The sequence below is a fragment of the Schistocerca piceifrons genome, chromosome 10 (assembly GCF_021461385.2).
Source record: "Schistocerca piceifrons isolate TAMUIC-IGC-003096 chromosome 10, iqSchPice1.1, whole genome shotgun sequence".
NCBI lineage: Eukaryota > Metazoa > Arthropoda > Insecta > Orthoptera > Acrididae > Schistocerca > Schistocerca piceifrons.
The window spans coordinates 96822702-96842463 of record NC_060147.1 but is presented as its reverse complement, the minus strand read 5'-3'; the positions used below and the strand labels follow the sequence as shown (position 1 = coordinate 96842463).

At 43.0% G+C, this 19762-nt stretch overlaps 1 protein-coding gene across 1 annotated transcript in view; it reads right to left on the bottom strand.

Moving 5' to 3' along the window:
* Nucleotides 1–19762, bottom strand: part of LOC124718721 — a 181759-nt gene that overhangs the window by 128354 nt on the left and 33643 nt on the right. The window contains exons 4-7 of the mRNA XM_047244339.1: nt 18557–18862; nt 14143–14286; nt 10139–10480; nt 4345–4494 (exon numbers count right to left, since the gene is read on the bottom strand). Of these exons, the coding sequence (XP_047100295.1) occupies nt 4345–4494; nt 10139–10480; nt 14143–14286; nt 18557–18862 (942 nt within the window). The remainder of the gene's footprint in view (nt 1–4344; nt 4495–10138; nt 10481–14142; nt 14287–18556; nt 18863–19762) is intronic.

Genomic DNA, 19762 nt, shown 5'->3' with positions numbered 1-19762 from the left:
ACTTTACTACAACACAATATGTTCTGCACAGTCTAGTCACATTAATGTGACCACCAACTACATTCGATATCAGAGTGCAATATAAACTCACAGATGGCAGGTGGCAACACTAGCAGTGGAGGGTATATAAAACTTGTCGGGGGATGCAGAAAACAGTGCAGTCATTGTTGAAATACAGAAATGAAGCTATTTATCTGGTGTCTAAAAGGGCACGATCATTGGCTTTTGGCTCAAGGGGGGAGGCATTTCTGAAGTGGCTAAGCCTGTAAACTGTCTTCATGATGCCGTGTTCAATATATACTGTGCATGGTAAAATGGCACTATAGGTGTGAACTATAGCTGCACACATTTATACATGTGAACAGACTTGCAACTGTTGAGCAATTGACCACCTAGATGAACTGAGGGCCTATCAACAGTGCCTCCTCAATGGCTGTTCAGCGAACATTGGCTCTCCCCCAACCTCACCTACCTTGGCCTCACCATTGACCGTCACCCCAACCTCACCTGGATCCCTCATCTCTGCTCCATCCAATCCCAAGCCCACAACTGCCTCTGACTCCTCAAACTCCTCTCTGGCCAGACATGGGGGTTGCACTCCTCTACCATCCTCCACACCTACAAATTTTTAATCTGTCCCATCCTCTGTTATGCCAGTCCTGCCTGGATATCTGCCCCCCCCCCCCCCCAAATTCTGTAAGTCCCTCCAGATCCTTGAGCATCATGCACTCTGCCTCGCCTTCCGTATACACCTCCCGTCCCCCACCCGCATCCTCTATGACCTCATTCTTTTCCCCCATCTGCTCCTATTCTTCAAACATTTCCGCATACTCTACACCTCCCGTCGCCTTGATCCCCCTCACCACCTGGTTGCTCCTCTCCCATCCCCACCCCCTGCCACATCTTCACTGTTGTGTCCCCCCTACCCTCCATCTCTACACCCTACATCTTCTTTCCCAAGTTGGCTTCCATCAACTCGCCCTCCCGGATGATGCCCTCTCTCCCACCATTTATCCCTCCTATCAACTCTGATCCTCACTCCCCCTCCTTTCCTCTGTCCTTTTCCCAGGCTCCCTCTCCCCCCCCCCCCCTTCCATCATCCTTTTTCCACACCTCCCCTCTCTCTGCCCCATTCTCTCCCCCAAGTCATTTTGCATTTCCCACCTCTGCCTTTTTCCATTCCCTCTTGCGTCTGCCCTGCCCCTCTTCCCCCTTATGGGTCCTCTCCCTCCTTTGGTTCCCCCCTTTTTTCGTTTTTTCCTCTCCTCCCTCCTTGTTTTCCCCCTCCTCCAGGTCCCCCCCCCCCCTCCCGTCTGCCTTTGGCTAGGGAGTGGTATCTTTGTGCCAACATTTTCGTGCAGTGTTTTACAGTGAGTGTTTCACAGTGAATGTTCCATGTTGTGTGTCTTTTGGGAAGTGTTGCAAATGGCCATCGTACTGTCGCTAGGTGTGATTTTTTTTTTAATCTCTTGCGAACAGAAACCAGACTGTCACCATGTTTTTTAATTGTGTGTCTACTATGTTACTTGTCTGATTCCTGTGTGTTTTATTACCATTGCCAACCCCTTTGCTTTCTGTTTTAACTTTCCACACTTTTCCGCCATTTTACACTTTAAGTCACCATTTTATCACCTGTTTTTTCTTGTTTCTTTTCTTCTTCCACTTTTAAAAAAGTCTGTAGGCTGTAGAGCAGCGTACTAAGCTGCTCCCAGCCCGCCCCCTTCAGGGGGAATTGAAAATCAATAAAGGGAAAAAAAATTGTGGGCAACAGTTGTAGTATGGTGATTGTGGAGAGCCGTGAGTGTGGAGCAGGATGGTGGGGCAGTGTTCCAGGATGTGCACGTCATGATGTTCGCCGGCTTTGGCTTCCTGATGACCTTCCTGCGGTGCTACGGCTACAGCTTGAGGCGGCTAATGGCGTGTTGGAAGGGTTATGATCTGCGGAATGTTATCATGGAATTTTAGTGATCTCATCACTCTGGAAGGCACAATTGATCAACACAAGTATGCATCTATCCTCGGGAACCAGGCCTACCCCAACATGCAGTTTGCTTTTCCTCAGCACTACGGCATCTGAAAGCAGGACATTGCAATACATCACACAGCTCACAGTATATGTGCGCAGTCTGGCGAGCTCAAAGATGAGTTTGCTGTACCCCCCTGGCCACTAAACTCCACAGATTTAAACCAAATTGAAAAGCTGTGGGAGCACCTCACTCAAGCTTTTTGCAACATGGAACCTCACCTGAGAAAACCAGTGCAAATGGCCCCAGCACTGCAGTTGGTGTAGGGCAACATACCTGGCAGTACCTTCCAGAACCTCATTGTTTTCCTTTCCGCATGTCTTGCAGTGGTCCGCACTGCGAAAGATAGTTATTCAGGCTTTTTGTAGGTGGTCACATAAATGTCACTGGATGGTGTACTAGTCAAATGTTCATTGATCCAGTCATGTATCTACAAAAATACTCCATACGATCTCACCATGAATAGTAGATGAAGATACAGTACAGTGTGGAACGCCTTTCGGAAATCTAGGAAGACAGAATCTATGTGTTCGCTTGCATCTATCATTAGCGAGTAATCTACTACATTGAAACACACAGCTCCGATGATTGCTTAGGCCCTAGCTTGTTGCCTATTTTTTTGGCCCATTCATAAACAGCTTCGATGTCTTGATAATACAGAGTGTTTCAAAAAGGACTTAACAACTTTAAATATTCATATTAATTTATTGAAAGAAGATATAGAGTTGGGTTTAGTGTCATTTTGTATGGAATCACATCAAGTTTTTTTACCTTAAACTAAAGATGTTTTATTTGGCTTCCGTTGGTTATCCTGCACGCATCCCATCAAAGTCAATTTATTTTCAAACTTGCTGTAGCATTGCAGGTGTAACTTGCTCAGTGGCGGCATAAATTCTTGCTCTAAGTTCAGGTAGAGAAGCTGGCACAGGAGGTACAAACATGATATCCTTGATAAATTCCCATAAAAAAAAAAAAAAATCGAGTGGTGTCAGGTCTGGGGAACGTGAGGGCCATGCAATTGGCACATCATGGCCAGTCCTTTGACCTGGAAAGCAATCACTGAGAAAATTCCCAGACTTCAGCCAGGTAGTGGGGTGATGCACCATCTTGTATGAAGTAAACATTTCTCAAAAATGTTCAGATGTGTGTGAAATCTTATGGAACTTAACTGCTAAGGTCAACAGTCCCTAAGCTTACACACTACTTAACCTAAATTATCCTCAGGACAAACACACACACCCATGCCCAAGGGAGGACTCAAAACTCTGACTGAACCAGCCACACAGCCCGTGACTGCAGCGCGTTAGATTGCGCGGCTATCACATGCAGCTAAACATTTCTTTCTTGGTCATTCTCATTGATCTGTGGTATCAAAAACTGTTGTAACATATCCAGGTACACTATCCTGTGATGGTTCTGTGACAAAAGAAAAGGGACTACACTTCCTTCTTGCTCAATGCACAAAATAAAAATCAGTTTGGGAGTATCACAAACATGTTGCAATGTTTGCTGTGGATTTTCACTGCCCTAAATCCTACAATTATGTGTGTTAACCTTGCCACTTGAGTGAAAAGTTGAGTTGGCAGAAAACATGATTTTGACCAATAAATGTTCATCGTCATGTAATCGATTTAACATATTCGCACAAAAGTTCTTGCGAGCAATTTTATGAGTGTCTTTTATTGCTTGTACAATCGTCAATCTGTAGGGTTTCAAATACAAACAATTTCTTGACACATGCCAAACAGTCGTATGTGTGACTTGCCATTCACGAGAGGCACACCAGTTCGACTTCATAGGGGTGTTGACGAAATGTCGTCTCACTCGATCAATGACATCGTCAGATGTGCTTGGATGACCTAACGATTTCCTGTGTCTCACCGAGCACCCTGTTTCTGCAAAACATGCATCTCACTCATAAATTGTAGGCCTACTAGGAGGATCTTTAGCGTACTCGGTACAGAAATTACACTGAACTGTTGTCACTGACTTCGATTCTTCAAACCAAAACACACAGTTAGCACGCTTGGATCCAGTGACAGCAGTCATCTTTAATGCAGCTGCCAATAGCGCTTCTTATGGTTTGATTCAGCACTAGCAAACTATGTGAGACAAAACTTGATGAATTTCCTTACAAATTGACACTACAATCACCTCTGCAGGTACTCTGAATTAATTCTATGAATTTTCAAAGTTGTAAAGTCATTTTTGTAACACCCTGTAGAGCTTACAGCTGTGGGACAGCTCTGAGTGAGGTACAGCTGGAGACAGTATGGATAAAATATGGCAGTGTTAGAGAGTGACAGGTTGCAGAGCTGACCTTAGTGTGCGAGTTGATGACGGTGGAGGTGCGATCTCCCGGCGCGGCCTGCAGCAGCGTCGTCAGGTAGGTGAACGTGGTCAGGTAGGTCTTGGTGGCAAACACCAGGAACGGCAGCGGGACATCCACTGGATCGGGCTTTGCTGTTGCCTGTGAACAGAACAGCCACACTCACAACCTGACTCTCCATCCTGCTGAACCTGCAGCCACTGGGTATCAAACCATAAATGCCATGGTACAAACATGTTACTCTAGGAACTTGTTTTTGGACTTATATATAATGGACTGACATCCTTGGGACTGTTCTGTCACAGCAATCATGTTGTTTTTGTTGTGGTCTTCAGTCCTGAGACTGGTTTGATGCAGCTCTCCATGCTAATCTATCCCGTGCAAGCTTCTTCATCTCCCAGTACCTACCGCAACCTACATCCTTCTGAATCTGCTTAGTGTATTCATCTCTTGGTCTCCCTCTATGATTTTTACCCTTCACGCTGCCCTCCAATACTAAATTGGTGATCCCTTGATGCCTCAGAACATGTCCTACCAACCGATCCCTTCTTCTAGTCAAATTGTGCCACAAACTTCTCTTCTCCCCAATCCTATTCAATACTTCCTTATTAGTTATGTGATCTACCCATCTAATCTTCAGCATTCTTCTGTAGCACCACATTTCAAAAGCTTCTATTCTCTTCTTGTCCAAACTATTTATCGTCCATGTTTCACTTCCATACATGGCTACACTCCATACAAATACTTTCAAAAATGACTTCCTGACACTTAAATCTATACTCAATGTTAACAAATTTCTCTTCTTCAGAAACGCTTTCTTTGCCATTGCCAGTCTACATTTTATATCCTCTCTACTTTGACCATCATCAGTTATTTTGCTCCCCAAATAGCAAAACTCCTTTACTACTTTAAGTGTCTCATTTCCTAATCTAATTCCCTCAGCATCACCCGACTTAATTCGATTACATTCCATTATCCTTATTTTGCTTTTGTTGATGTTCATCTTATATCCTCCTTTCAAGACACTATCCATTCTGTCCAACTGCTCTTCCAAGTCCTTTGCTGTCTGTGACAGAATTACAATGTCATCGGTGAATCTCAAAGTTTTTATTTCTTCTCCATGAATTTTAATTCCTACTCCAAATTTTTCTTTTGTTTCCTTTACTGCTTGCTCAATACACAGATTGAATAACATCTGGGAGAGGCTACAACCCTGTCTCACTCCCTTCTCAACCACTGCTTCCCTTTCATGCCCCTCGACTCTTATAACTGCCATCTGGTTTCTGTACAAATTGTAAATAGCCTTTCGCTCCCTGTATTTTACCCCTGTCACCTTCAGAATTTGAAAGAGAGTATTCCAGTCAACATTGTCAAAAGCTTTCTCTAAGTCTACAAATGCTAGAAACGTAGGTTTGCCCTTCCTTAATCTAGCTTCTAAGATAAGTCGTAGGGTCAGTATTGCCTCACGTGTTCCAACATTTCTATGGAATCCAAACTGATGTTCCCCGATGTCGGCTTCTACTAGTTTTTCCATTTGTCTGTAAATAATTTGTGTTAGTATTTTGCAGCTGTGACTTATTAAACTGATAGATCGGTAATTCTCACATCTGTCAACACCTGCTTTCTTTGGGATTGGAATTATTATCACACCACAATCATACAGTGCCAGAAAAAAAACACACAACATCCTCAGAGACTGTGCCTAGTGTCACCATGGTATAATATCTGCATACTGAGGGGTTCTAGTGCTAGTGATTCATGTGTCATGGTCATTGGTGATCAGATGGTGCTGAAGAGGCCTATCTTTTTGCCCTCTGTTTTGACTCTTCAGGCAGTGACTGTGCTGAGGTGAACAGTGATTGCAATAGTTATTACAGGGTACAACCATACACACTGACAAATACATATTCATCTTGAAAAGCTTCGGCTATTTCAATAGGGTTGCATTGTGGGCTTGTGGGAAGCTGGATGGACAAATTGTTGCACACGTTGGGCACAATGTATCCGTAATGTTTCTCTGCTTTCAACAGCAGTCTGTGGAAAATTTCCAGAGCCATAGTAACAAAACACTTCAAGATTGACCCACTGAGCGAGCAGTGTCAGGGGCTACAGGGAACCGCCTGCTTGCAGCAGGATTAAGACCACTTGTGTCTTTTCCAGGCTACCACTGACACCATGACACTACCAGGTATGGCTACTCTTGAGTTTTAAGAGAGATGACTGGAGAGTGGAATGGCACCATGTTGTCTTCAGTGATGAGCGTAGGTTCTGTCCGTATGTGAGTGACGGGTGTACATGTGTATGGTGTAGACCTGGTGAGGTGCCTATTCCAGAGTGCATTCACCCACACCACACTGGTCCTATCCCAGGCTTCATGGGGCACCAGTTACAACTTGCACTCACATATGGACATATGAGGTTTCTGCAGGGTAAAGCAACAAGTGTCCACTACATTACACAGAATGTCATCCCCATGCTACTGCTATTTCTTCGACAGGAAGGTGATGGGTATTTTGAGCAGGACAGTGCACATCCACATATGGCTTGTACCACTGCCCTCACCAGAAATATCAACTGATATTCCACCAATCAAACATGTACGGGACATGATGACGTGAGAACTTACTCATTCTCCAGGGCTTTCAAGAACCACTGCCAAAATGCAACAAAAGGCCCAAGATGCTTGGGATGATCTATTGCAGGATTCCATTTGGCACCTTTACGATGATTTGCATGTGAGAATATGTGCCCATGTTGACACCAGAGGGAGATATACTGTGTATTGGGTTCCCTCTACTGTGACATGTGTTTCAGTCAGTCTTAATTTGTTATCATATACTCCTACAATGATGAAATGCCTGTCACCTCACTTGTCAGTAAAATTACCTTGTCCTTGACTGTGTTGCACTTTTCTTCCAGCAGTGTATTTGTTGATCTATGACCGTGGCAGAACTTCTTAAGCACATGAGAGAAAAAAATTAGTTATCCACAGGAGACAGAGACAAAACACTATTACTGTGTAACACAGTGACTAGTTTTGCTGATGGCCACTGTTTGATGAGGAACAGAGTCCACAAGTTTCATCATGGATGTCATATCTAGCCAGTCATTGGAGATAAGATCATGTAGAGCTACCAGACTTTGAGGATGTTGATTGTTACATTTCACCACTTCTTCCAGATCGTCCCAGAAATTTTCTATCAGACTAGAATCAGGTGATTTTATGGGGCCAGTTGAGGTGCCACCAAGTTCCCGAATGCTTGACAATCTAGGAACATGTATGTCAGCAGTCCAGTGAAAACAGCTATTGTCATCTTGGAAGACAGAATTGTGCACAGTATATTTATTGAGAAGAAGTAGAAGTAGGGCAACACTTGGTCATAGCAGAAGTTGAAATAAACATTCTAAATTGTATCCACTATAAACAGAGTGAGTGGACTCACATCATGGTACGAAAAAAAACCAGAAATATCACAGAATAATTTCCGGCCTGAACAACAGACACCACATCCCACAGGTCGAATGACTCACTGGATCATTCATGCACCTGACACCTGGTTTCATTTGAAAACAAGCAAAACCATGCCTTGTAAGACCATGCAACATGACTCCATACAGCTAATGCACAGTTCCATATTGTTTGGGCTATTTAAGATGTGCAGCTGTACGTGCCACTGCGAGCAATGTCCAGCAAAGAACCCAACTCCACATTTCCAATGCAAACAGCTCTTTTGTGATGTTCACTTAGAAACTCATTACAATGGACCTGGATTCAGTGACAGCACCAATTTCTGTTGTATTTGAAATCGATTCTCATTGAGAAAGTGTGATACTCATCTCCAGTCCCTGTCAGTTAACATCTTTTTACGAGCTCTGTTCTTATGCCATGTTACATACTGTGGGCCGTACACCATTCCCGGTAGGCACAATGAACAATCCACTTTCATACTCCAAGAAATCAGGCAACTTCACTCAGGGTGTAGTCTGGTATGGATCTAAACATGACAACTCCTTTCTGGCATTCTGCAATTCTCCACATTGACCCATCTTACAATGCTCATTCCATACAGTTGTCCAGGAAGAACACACCACTTCACTACCATGGGTTACAAAGTAGTGGTACTGAATCACACGATGACTTGCTAGCAGTTTTGCACCAATCCACAGTACTGCAATGTGATGACATGAGAGTGCTCTTTTAATCGGTGACTAATATTTTGTCTGGTGACATTAGCTCCAAACTGTGAATGGCTGCTCAGTTGGAGGGATGTGTGACATTGGTCTCAAAATTACTGAGGAAGTCTAGGATTACCAAACTATACATAGTGACAAGAAAGCATGCAGAGTTAAGAAAAGTTATCAATCCACCACAATGTCCTCCATCAACCCAGTACTGTGTTTCAGAGACAAAGTTTTACAAGTATCCAGTATCTATGACACTAGACACTGTACCTCTAAATTCCCCAATTACATTTGTGACTGCTGTTACAGTAACAGGAACTGATAAATAACCTTTGTTGGAAACAGTGTCAGTTTAAGGCCCAAACAGGTTGCCATTTGTAGTGGCAAGCTGGGAGGGGCACTAGAGGTGCCAATACTGTAAAATTTCTATATAGAACATATCGCAATTAGTAGCAGCTGCTTGGTGCACCAATCTGAGAGTGGTGTGAGAGACCCCAAGTGCAAAATTTTTATACAGTGCACATAATAATTAGTAGCAAAACCAGCCACAAATGGAAGAATATGAGCACAAAGGGGGAAGAGAGGCAGGTGACAAATGACAGATTATTGTATTGAACCAGTTTTGGTCAGAACTCAGTAAGTTTGGACTTGATGGTCAGTAAACACAACACCACAACAGTCTAAGATGTACAAGCTCTGACTCCTCAGGAAAGATACAGAGGTATACAATTTTCGAGGCTTTCATGATCACTTCTTGATGTGTTACCTATTGTCACTCATCTCGAGATCTTTGGTTGATGGTCATCCACTAACTGTTCTGAAGCTTCACCAACGTGACTGCAGGCATTGTCAAAGACTCGTCCTCCACTGCCACTGGCGGAGTGGTGTCGAGCCTGTGGTCGGAGGTTATAATGTGTACTTGTCACACCAATGACTGAGGGCCATTCCCCAGTCATTACTGCTGGAGTTCTCCCCTTTTTACCTCATTACCCACTCCTTGATACCTGTAGCACTGTAAACCAGGTTCCATTTATTTTAAGACGTTCCTCTTTCTTGTCAAAATTATTGTTGTGCTCACAAATTCTGACAGTTTTCAGAACGCAGCCTCCACTACACTACAGGAAAGCCACAAGACAAATGGAGATTGGATTCCTCAACTCCAGACAATGAGCAACAGGTAACAACATAACAAAAAGAGAACCATTGCAGTAATCGTGAGAGATAAACCGTGAAATGTTAACACAGCAAGTTCATATAAGCCCCAATCACAGGCTCGACTCAAGTCTGTCACAAGCAGTGGAGGTGCGGGACTAGGGTGAATCTATGACAATGCCATCCATATTTGCTGACAGGTTGACAGAATGTCACAAAAACCAGATAAGATACTGACACAAGTGCCAACAGGCAACACGGTAGCTGCAGAAGTGTTCTAGTACCGTGGGGATCAAAAGATGTATTCATTGAAGATAAATGCGAAAATGAACTCTGCAACTGAAGTGCTCCAATTATTTTGTCCAAACACAGTGTGGGAACCTGTCGTTCCGGGAACGGATCGAACAGTCCCGGACCTGTGACCAAAGAGAGTAGGAGTGCAAGTGCTCACTGTGACAGATGCCTCGTCCACTGTGACTGGGGTCGGAACGGCCGTCAATGTCTCTGTCTGCTCGGTCGCCGTGGTGGTCGCGGTGGCGGGCAGCTGCGGTCTCTTGGTGGCAGGCAGGTAGAAGCGGTCGGTCACCACCTCGGTGGAGGTGACGACCTGTGTCGTCAACGAGGGGCTGCCGCGCTCGTCGGCCACAGTTCGCACATACAAATATGTGGCCAGGTACGTCTTCACCACGTCCGTCGTCGAAGGCTGGGTCGGCAGTGACGGTGCGGGCACACCCGGTGGTCCGCCTGTCTCTGAGACCACTACGCGTGTCAGCAGGTCTCCGGCCGACAGCACCTGTACACACACCGGCGGCTGCACTGTAGACTGCAGGGCGAATTGTGTTAACAATTAGGAAACCTTAAGCATTTTAATGGGCACTGGTGCCATACACTGGCTATGTACAGTTTTCTGCTCCTACCTTTGTACTGTGGTATTTTTTTCACCAGACTGTCCACATGTACACCATAACTGTGAGTTGTTAGGTATGTGATTTTTTTATAATTTGATCTTGAATTAGGGAGGATCTTCATGCAGGCATTGTAAATTCACTATTATAAAATACATACACAAATGCTTACAATGATTACATAAAAATAAAGTAACATTTATAGTTTGATGATTGTTCTCTCTGGAGTTATTACTGTTTTGGCTTCACTTATTTACAGAAACAGCCAACAACCTTGTGAAGTGGTAACGTTGATTCCTGACAGATCACCCAAAGATAAGTGCTGTTTGGCTTGGCTTGCACTTAGATGAGTAACTGTCCAGGTGTGCCAAGTACTGTTGGTAAGCAGGCAGCACTCAGCCTTGTGAGGCCAAGTGAGGAGCTACTTGACTGACAAGTAATGGCTCCACTCACTGAAAGTGACAAGAGCCGGGAGAGTGGTGTGCTGACTACGTGTGCCTCCATATCTGCATCCAGTCAAGCCTATGCACTGTAGATGCTACATTGGTTGGTTGGTACCACTGGTCTTTCGGAGTATGTTCGGGTAGAGTATTTTCAGAAATACAATCTGACAATAAGTGAAGCCAAAACAGAAGTAATGGCGGTGAATAAGGGTGACCAGTGTAGCGCCCCTTTTTTCTATCCTGACTTCTGTATCTTGCATGAAAGTAGGAATGTTAATTTATATATACATTGACTGGTATTGAGGGGTTTTGTTTTATCCCGGCTAGTTCTTAAATTAACCCCAGAGAGTCACTACACGTATTGTCTTCCCAGTTCGGAAGGAAAAAAACCATAAGTAAATTAATACTAATGTTTTCAATAGATTCTCATTCACTTGTTTCAGTTACTAGTCTGCAGTTTATTCTTGGTGAAAATCACATAACTTAATTATTTATGAACCTAACTCGAAGTAAAGTTCAAGACGAATAGTCAGTTTCAAATTAACAAGTTATTTTATTTACCAATAATTATTAATAAATCAGTTCATTCACACGATCGCATTCAAAGGGGTTCTTTGAATAAGTATCTAATCTGGAATCCCATCAATATCAGAGATACTAAACAATGTTCTGTCACTTTCGATAAAAAGATTGTTCCCGTTTAATATCCATAAACTGTCATGAACTATGATTACTAGTCGCGGGAAGTAAAGCTTTTCCACTATCACAATACAAAGTCCGAATCTGTCCAAAAATCGTTAATTCTGTAAAATATTTAAATCTTCACACAAAATGACGTTAAAGTCAGAGTGATTATTGATCACCTCTCCGTTCCTCTAATATGACAGAAGTTCTAATTCTGATCTGAAATTAATGCTTCCCAAAGACAATCTCATCACGATTTATTCTTGTGCCCTGGTTTAATAAAGGTCCTATTGTTGCTTCCTAAAGCTGTACGTCCTAATTGACTTCGAACAGACTAGAGGATAGAGACTGGAGTATCATAATTGCATTGTATGTCTATTTATACTTTAGTAAACGCTATCTTTGGTGTTCAAGACCTACGTTCCGTGACTATAATATTGATTTTCTCATATAGAAGAATAACTAATAATTTAACCATTTCCATCATTTTCCCCCCCTCCCATGCTTCCAAAATTTATGATTAAAATTCTTTTCTTTTTCTATTATTTTTCTACTATAGATTTCCCTCTATTTGTCTCTTATTTCTATTTCATAAATTACTACTTGTGGAGGGGCTTGGGACATTTTCTGAATTTATATTTCGAGGGCATGGGAGCTAATTTTGGAGCTATTTTGGTTTATTAACACCGAGAGGCATTGTAGGTGTTACACCAGCAGACACCAAGTTACATAATTAAACCCTGGAAAATATAGAATATTCTGCCAACATTGGACAATCTACTTGTGAAAGGGTTCAAAAGTACTTGTGCTTTTACTGACATGTTAAGACTGCTTATGTGGCTTCCAGGCTGCATAGAGAAGCAAAGTCAGTTACTTACAGCAGCTACTTTAAACCAGTCCTAACATAGGCACCCTCACTGAGAGTGGTGTACAGCAGCTACAGGAACCGGAGATGAAGTTCTGGAGGTTCACGAGACAGAAAAAAACTCGATGGATTGAGAAAGGAAGAGTTGAAAGAGATGGCTGCTGAATAAGTATATACAATAAGCGAATAAGCAGATGCTATGGACCTACAGAAATTGGATAAATCAGCTAGGGCCATCATTGGGGAATCAGATCACAGTTCTTAACATGCAAATCCCTAGCACTGAGTGCCAACTACCTATGTGCAATAACCAGAGGGTAAACCTGGAAATCTGTACTGTGACTACCAACACGGTTGTCATGTACTACCCAGTGCCTAGTAAAATAGCAGCAGGGAGACACAAATCTGCAGCAGAGGATCTCACGAGCGTTCTCTGTGGTTACTCATCACATGTTGCTAAAAATCTAACAAACATAAGTAGTATCACATCATGTCACAATATGAGAAGAGGGGCTACACAGGGACAGTAGTTTGAAGATGGCACAGAATACGCTACTGTTTGAGACCCTTTCTTGGTCACAATGAAGCCCCTTGGCAAACTGCATGATGTTTATTTACAAAACTATTGGGAACTACCTACTCCCAGATCCTTGGGCAATGGGTACTCTACTGCATGTAGCAACAAGTGTGCTTGACTCGTGCAGAAACACCCTCGACAGTGATTCATAAATGTGGCTCAGGAATTTTACCGACACAAGGAAAGGAAATTGGGGGGGGGGGGGGGGGGGGAGGGGGGTAACTGCTGGGGAAATCATCTGAGATGTCAGACCATGTGTAGAAATAACTAGTACCTGAGTTCTCTTTGAGGGATAGGATACAACTCCTTGGCAGATCACACAATGGTTACCCACAAAACTTCCTGAAACTACATTATCCCCAGTGTTCAGTATAACAGGTGTTTTCAGACAGTATGAGATGTATGGTGGAGGTTGCATCTTAGCACCCTCAACAGTTACTCGTTTAATTTGCTGGGTACAAAAATACTGACAGGAGCAGTAATGCTTCAACACCAGACTGTCTAGGACCTGGTATGTGGCTAAGAAGCACGTTGTTAACTTGGGTGTAGCTGGGCAAAACCCACTTAGAGTGAGGGTACCTGGGGCTCTGCAGTGGCCTATCTGCAGCCTTCTACACTTTACAGTATTGACACAATGGTCACTGTACAGATACTGACACTGAGTGATTCAGCTGAGGTGTTACACCTCCCCCAGGAGGCAGCTCGTGAACACCCATCAGTGGTCTGTCCTCCAGAAAGGGAGTAGTTTTTCTAGGTTCTGACTTGTGGGCCCCGGTGGAGCTAGAGTGGTGCAGTCATTTTATTATGGTATTGTGGAAGCAAACACTTCCGCTGTGTGTCTGACTGTAAAGAATGCCAGATCCCGATGCTGTGTAGTGATTGACACAGGACTAAAACTTAAAGATGACACAAATGAATAACTGGCAAGGCAGTGCAGTGGGTTGGGTGCGTGTGGTGGTGTAGGTGGGGGTGCTAGCTTACCTGTCCCCCAGGTAGCGTGGTGGGCTGGGTGAGTGTGGTGACGTAGGTGCTGGTGGTGGCCGGCTGTGGCGCGAACGCCTCAGTGGCAGCAGTCAGCGTGTTGGTCACCGTCCGGTCTGAGCTCCAGGAGCTGCCCTCGCCTCCCTGAAACCGATTATTATTATTATTATTAGTCCATGTCACAGTGCTACACAGTGTAAACTGCAAAATCTGGAAGCTTACAAAACTATAATAATTCATGTGTTTCAAACATAGCTTGAACAGAAAATGTGTCTGCCCAGAAACAGAGCATAGCAATATCCTCATCAGCATTTTCTACAAGGACTTAAATTATTCATTGAACAGGGCACAGTTGACAAGGGTACACATGTGACTTACTTCATAATTGTTTAATTAGATAGATATCTATCCAATTAAATAATTTTATCAATAATTGATTGTTTACTTAATAATTGGCTGCTTGATGTTTCACATGATATGGTGCGTGTTGAGGAACAAAAGTAAATATGGCACGGTCAGGGATAGGAGGGTATTATCTCTCTGGTTTCTGCAGAGTGATGGATTAATCGTGTGCTTCTGTGTGTTCAGCTGAGTTGTTGTTTCCATTTACTGTAAGTAAAGGGATGATTTTATTGATCTTCAAAATATTGTGTATAAAATGGAATTGACAGTCATCTGACTGTGAATCCTTGACATCACCTGTACGAGGTACCCATTAATGATGGCCAAGATTTGAACCAGGATTAGCCACTTATCGCAAGTGATCTCCTTAATGACTTCAGCTATCGGTGTCTACAGTGTCATATCATAGTTCACTGAACTCATCACCTAATGCTCACGACATTACGCGGATTCTCGCAATAGGGAGAATGGGGATACAAGGAATCGAGACCGATGTTTTTGTCACGTGCCTTCCTAGACTTGTAGTAGTTACTTGCATGTCTGAAAGTGGACTATGATATAAGGATGTAGGCAGCGTCACATATGGAGGTTTGGGTCACCTGGGAAGTGTGCGGCGATAGCTGAAGTACTTCGAGTCCCACTCCAGCTCAAAATTTCACATGTCACGAATGGATAGTAGGACTGAATTAATACCTAATATTAGTTGATGTCAAGGAATTTACAGTCAGCAAATTCATTTTTTATCACTATTTCTCTGGGTACTTTGTATTTCACAAGAAGTACTTAATGCTGTTTCGTTTGTTGTAATATTCTTTACCTTTTACAGTCCATAAGCATGGATGCATTTCACAGGTACAAATGAACTATCCCAAGAATATGGAACTGATATTTCTGAGACCAGACATGGTGGGAACAGGAACTAACAAATGCTCGCAAAAGCCTCTTTGTTCGTGGTACTTATTCTTTAGCAGGCACATGCTTGAACACTTCCAGAAGCATGCATAATCTAAATTCCAGCAAGCATTAAGCTGTTTGTGCAGCTTTAATATTTCCGCAAATATGTCTTTGACACACTCAAGCTTACTTGCATATGTGTTTTTGTCAAGCATGCAGTTACGTGTGTAGTCACCTTTAGCTGCATCAATGTGGCCGGTACAGATATGGATGAAGAAGCACACTGTTTATCTGCAGGTAGCACATGTAGGTGGTCTTTTCTTTGCCATGGTATTCTTTACTTTTTACAATCCATAAGCATGTGTGCCTTTCATAGGTACGAATAAACTCCTCCATCACTTCAGGATTAATGTTTCTGTGGTCTGACATGGGAGCTATGGAAACACATTATGGAAACTAGCTCAGAACTGATGAACTCTTGCACAAGCCTCCCTGTTCTTGATACACATGTTTGAATGTCTGCACAAGAAAGAATAATCAAAATTTGATCACACCACTTTTGCAGAAGCATCACACACAGTTTGTGCTTTGTGGTGCCAGCTAAGGATGGCAGTTACTGCTGAAACAATCAGTTTTTGGTTGTACCAGTTTTTTCCCACGCCAGTTTAAACCTGACTGTCAAAATTGCTCAAAAGGCTGGTTTCTGAAACAACTGATCTTCGGTTTTTTTTATTCCTATTACTTCCTGCAGTACTGAGGAACTCAAACAAAGATTAATAACTTTTAACTCTCTCAGTTTCAAGATACATAGAGTCAATATATAGGCAAATAAAAGAAAACTGCTTTTCTTGAAAAAAGTGATAAGTGGTTGAATACTACAAATAACCACCAGTACTATCCTACTGATTCTAATTTTTTGAAACTCTGCTAAAAATGGTGTTATAATCGGGGATTGTACCATTATTTGGCCGTTATAAACAGTCAGTGCTAAAGGGTGAAAACTGAGATTGAAGAAGTCTCTTTTTCAGATTAATTTGTCCATTATCAAGGGCTCCAAGCAGATAAAGCCATATTATGTAGCCACAGACGTCAGATTTGGTTCTTTCTATTTTTAGGATATACTATGAATGAATTGTTAAGATTTTAGTTTATTACTGTTACCATAAATTTACTCTTCTTTTAATGTTTCAGAGAAATGGCAGACAATTATATAATCTTTTAAGCAAATAAGCATTCTATTTCACTGCTACATCACTTCGTAAAAATATTTCCAGACTAGGGTTGGGGTGCCATTCAGCAATGCCACGGATGTCTGGTGATGAGAAACTACTGTACAGACCAAGTAGGGGCAAGTCTTTTAGACTGGACTGGATGTACATGCATGCCACGACACACTGCAACAGGGACATTATTGTCTCAGCAGTGCTGTACCAGTTCTTATTCCAGGTGTTTATTTCTGTCAGAATTGTTATTAATATAGTACTGATTGCTTTTCCCCATCTTCTATAACAATGTTATATTTCAAAGCAAACCAAATTTTATGAATAAAAATTGTTCCTCTTTCAAAACCAGTTTATTTAAAAATGAAAAGTTTTAGCACTGCTGTTATGGCTGATTGATATTTCTGGATTTTTACTTGGGTGTTAATAAAAAAAAAAGAAAGATCTGTCATAATCGAGACCAAATAAATACCAAAAATACCAGTAATTCAGAACTAAAATATTGGTATCAGTTTTAACTGATCAGTTTTTCCCGTCCCTGGAGCCAGCATGCCTCCCATGCCTCTTCACCCTCCACGACCTATGTGATGAATGCACTGGATTTCCTCTGCTTTTAACTCCCCTGCCACTCTCTCTGAACTCTGCCATCTCAGGGTGCCTTCACACTACTCATGTGCTTGTGGAACTCGTGAACATTATGAGTAATATGGACGGAGGTAGGCACTGAGGACTCTCTGCAAGATGAGCTCGTGAGCTGCCGGAGCCTGTGGCTCATCTGGCTCCACCTGTTGTCGGTGCATTAATGGGATGCACGGTGAGGGATGTGAGTGGTGTGAATGGTGAAAAGTCCAGATCGGTCGGCACACTGCACTCGTCCAGTTCAGTCCCAGCTTCTTTCTTATTCTGTGTTGTGGACTTTTTTTTTTTTTTTTAACGGGCTGGATCGACAATTTTACTATTAAATTCGTACATATTTGTGAACAATATTCTTTGTTGTGGGATGCCACAAACTCCCATTATAAAATCAAATCCGAAAACAGTGAAGCATTGGATTCCATCATGACAGAATTCTGTATGGATGTGGCCAAGCTGAAATGAAAGAACAATGACCAGCTTATTAGCCATTTACAGGAAAGCCCGCCAGAAGAAAAATGAGCCTGGGAAGTCTGGCGCTGGCGTCAAGTCATCCAACAAATCACTCTCACTATATATTCTTCTGCTTCTGACAAACTGTGGTCATCCACAACCTGAGTTTTCTTAGTTTTTTTGCGTCTTCTTTTATCTTGTTTCTGAGCTAACAGGCGCATCACAAGGAAGCTGACACTTGCTACAACCACTTCATCTGCACTGTACGTGACTGCAAGTATGATACGGATCCTCACGAGTCAAAGACTGGCAAGCAACTGGGGTAGTTTGGACAAAGACAGAACCAGCACGAGCATGAGTCAGACAAGTTTGACAAGTCTCCTGACATACGAGTCTGTCGAGCACAAGTCTGGTGAGCACCAATAATGTGGACGTCCCTTTAGAGTTAACACAGTTTCCGGACCCACTACTAACGCAAATTTATCCTACATGTGCGTGAGCATGCTTGTGCAAGAGGTTGCGCGTGTGTGGATGTCAATTGTGCTAGAAAAGATAAGTTGCGCAAGCATCCTAACAAGCATGAATACGCATGTATGATTGCGAGGGTGTTTGCGCATGCTTGCTTCTACAGATGTTTGCACATGCATGCTTGTCAGAGATACATGCACAAGCATTCTTGCACATGTATGCTTGTTAAACATGCTTGTCAAGCATACTTGTACAGGATGCTTGCGAATGTGTGCTTGTCAAGCACAGAGTTGTGCGTGTAGCCACATCCAGCAGCTAGCTCAGTGTGGCTGGTGCAGGCTTACCTGCAGGTGGTAGCTGTATGTGGTGTAGAGCAGGCCCGTGGAGAGTGGCGCATCCTGGACGCCATGCAGCGTGATGCCGTGGCCTGGTTCGAGCCCCGGCAGCGGTGGCTCCGGCGCGTACTCGGTGGCCACGTTGCTGACGACGCGCTCGCTGCTCGTCACGACGGTGGAGCCGCCCTCGCCCAGCAGCGTCGTCAGGTATGTGTACGTCGTCAGGTATGTCTTGGTGACAAACACGCCCCCGCCGCCCGTCGGAGGCAGTGTCGGCTCCACCTGCTGACCGGCCTCGTCTTCCTCGCCGTCATCCTGCGACAAGTGCGAGAAACGTGCGTTTTTTTTTTTTTTTTTTTTTTCAGAGTCCTTGATAGATATCCCGTAGTTCTCGAGTTCTCTGTTCAAAATTTGGACAGGTCCGCAGAATTTCGCGAAAAAAGTTATGATCAACTGAGAACCGTTTATTTCTTTCAGAAGTCGACTTCTGCAAAAATGGCCAAAATAGGTTTTTTTTTATGGCATATACTATTTGCGACAGCCGCCTTTCTTATTCAGAAAGAAGTTTTTATAGGGCTGCGTACCTCAATCTGCAAAAACAGAATCCTTACAGGGCTGCTTTGTTCTACGTCTGTTTGTCGGTCCAACTGTTAAGGACCCTTATCCTCAGGAACATGTAGGTGTCTCAAGTGCAAATTTATGTCATGTCTGCGGTCTCTTGGTGGTGTAAAAATATAAGCTTCTAAGGTAATTTATCCAAAAGATACGGCCATTTATGTCATATGATGATACTCGAAATCTCACTCATCAAAACCTATAGTGTACTTCCCATTGACCCAGAGTCATGAAATTTGCAAACGCGCATTGTTTCACGCTACAAGTAATGGTAAAACCTGAAAATTGTTAATTTGTAATAATATAGCATGTAACATATCTTTCTGCCGTCAGAACATACATTGCATTCATCATCCTACAAACGCATAACAGACGAACTTTACTGCATGAAAACGTAAAATTTAAGTTGTATTCATGTTTCAGTAAGTAAATAAAATATATTTTCTTAAATCTTCTGTACCTATACATGTTGTTGTTGTGGTCTTCAGTCCAGAGACTGGTTTGGTGCAGCTTTTCATGACATACAGTAAAGCTGCATGCCCTCGGGAAAAATTACGGTTGTAGTTTCACCTTGCTTTCAGCCGTTCGCAGTACCAGCAC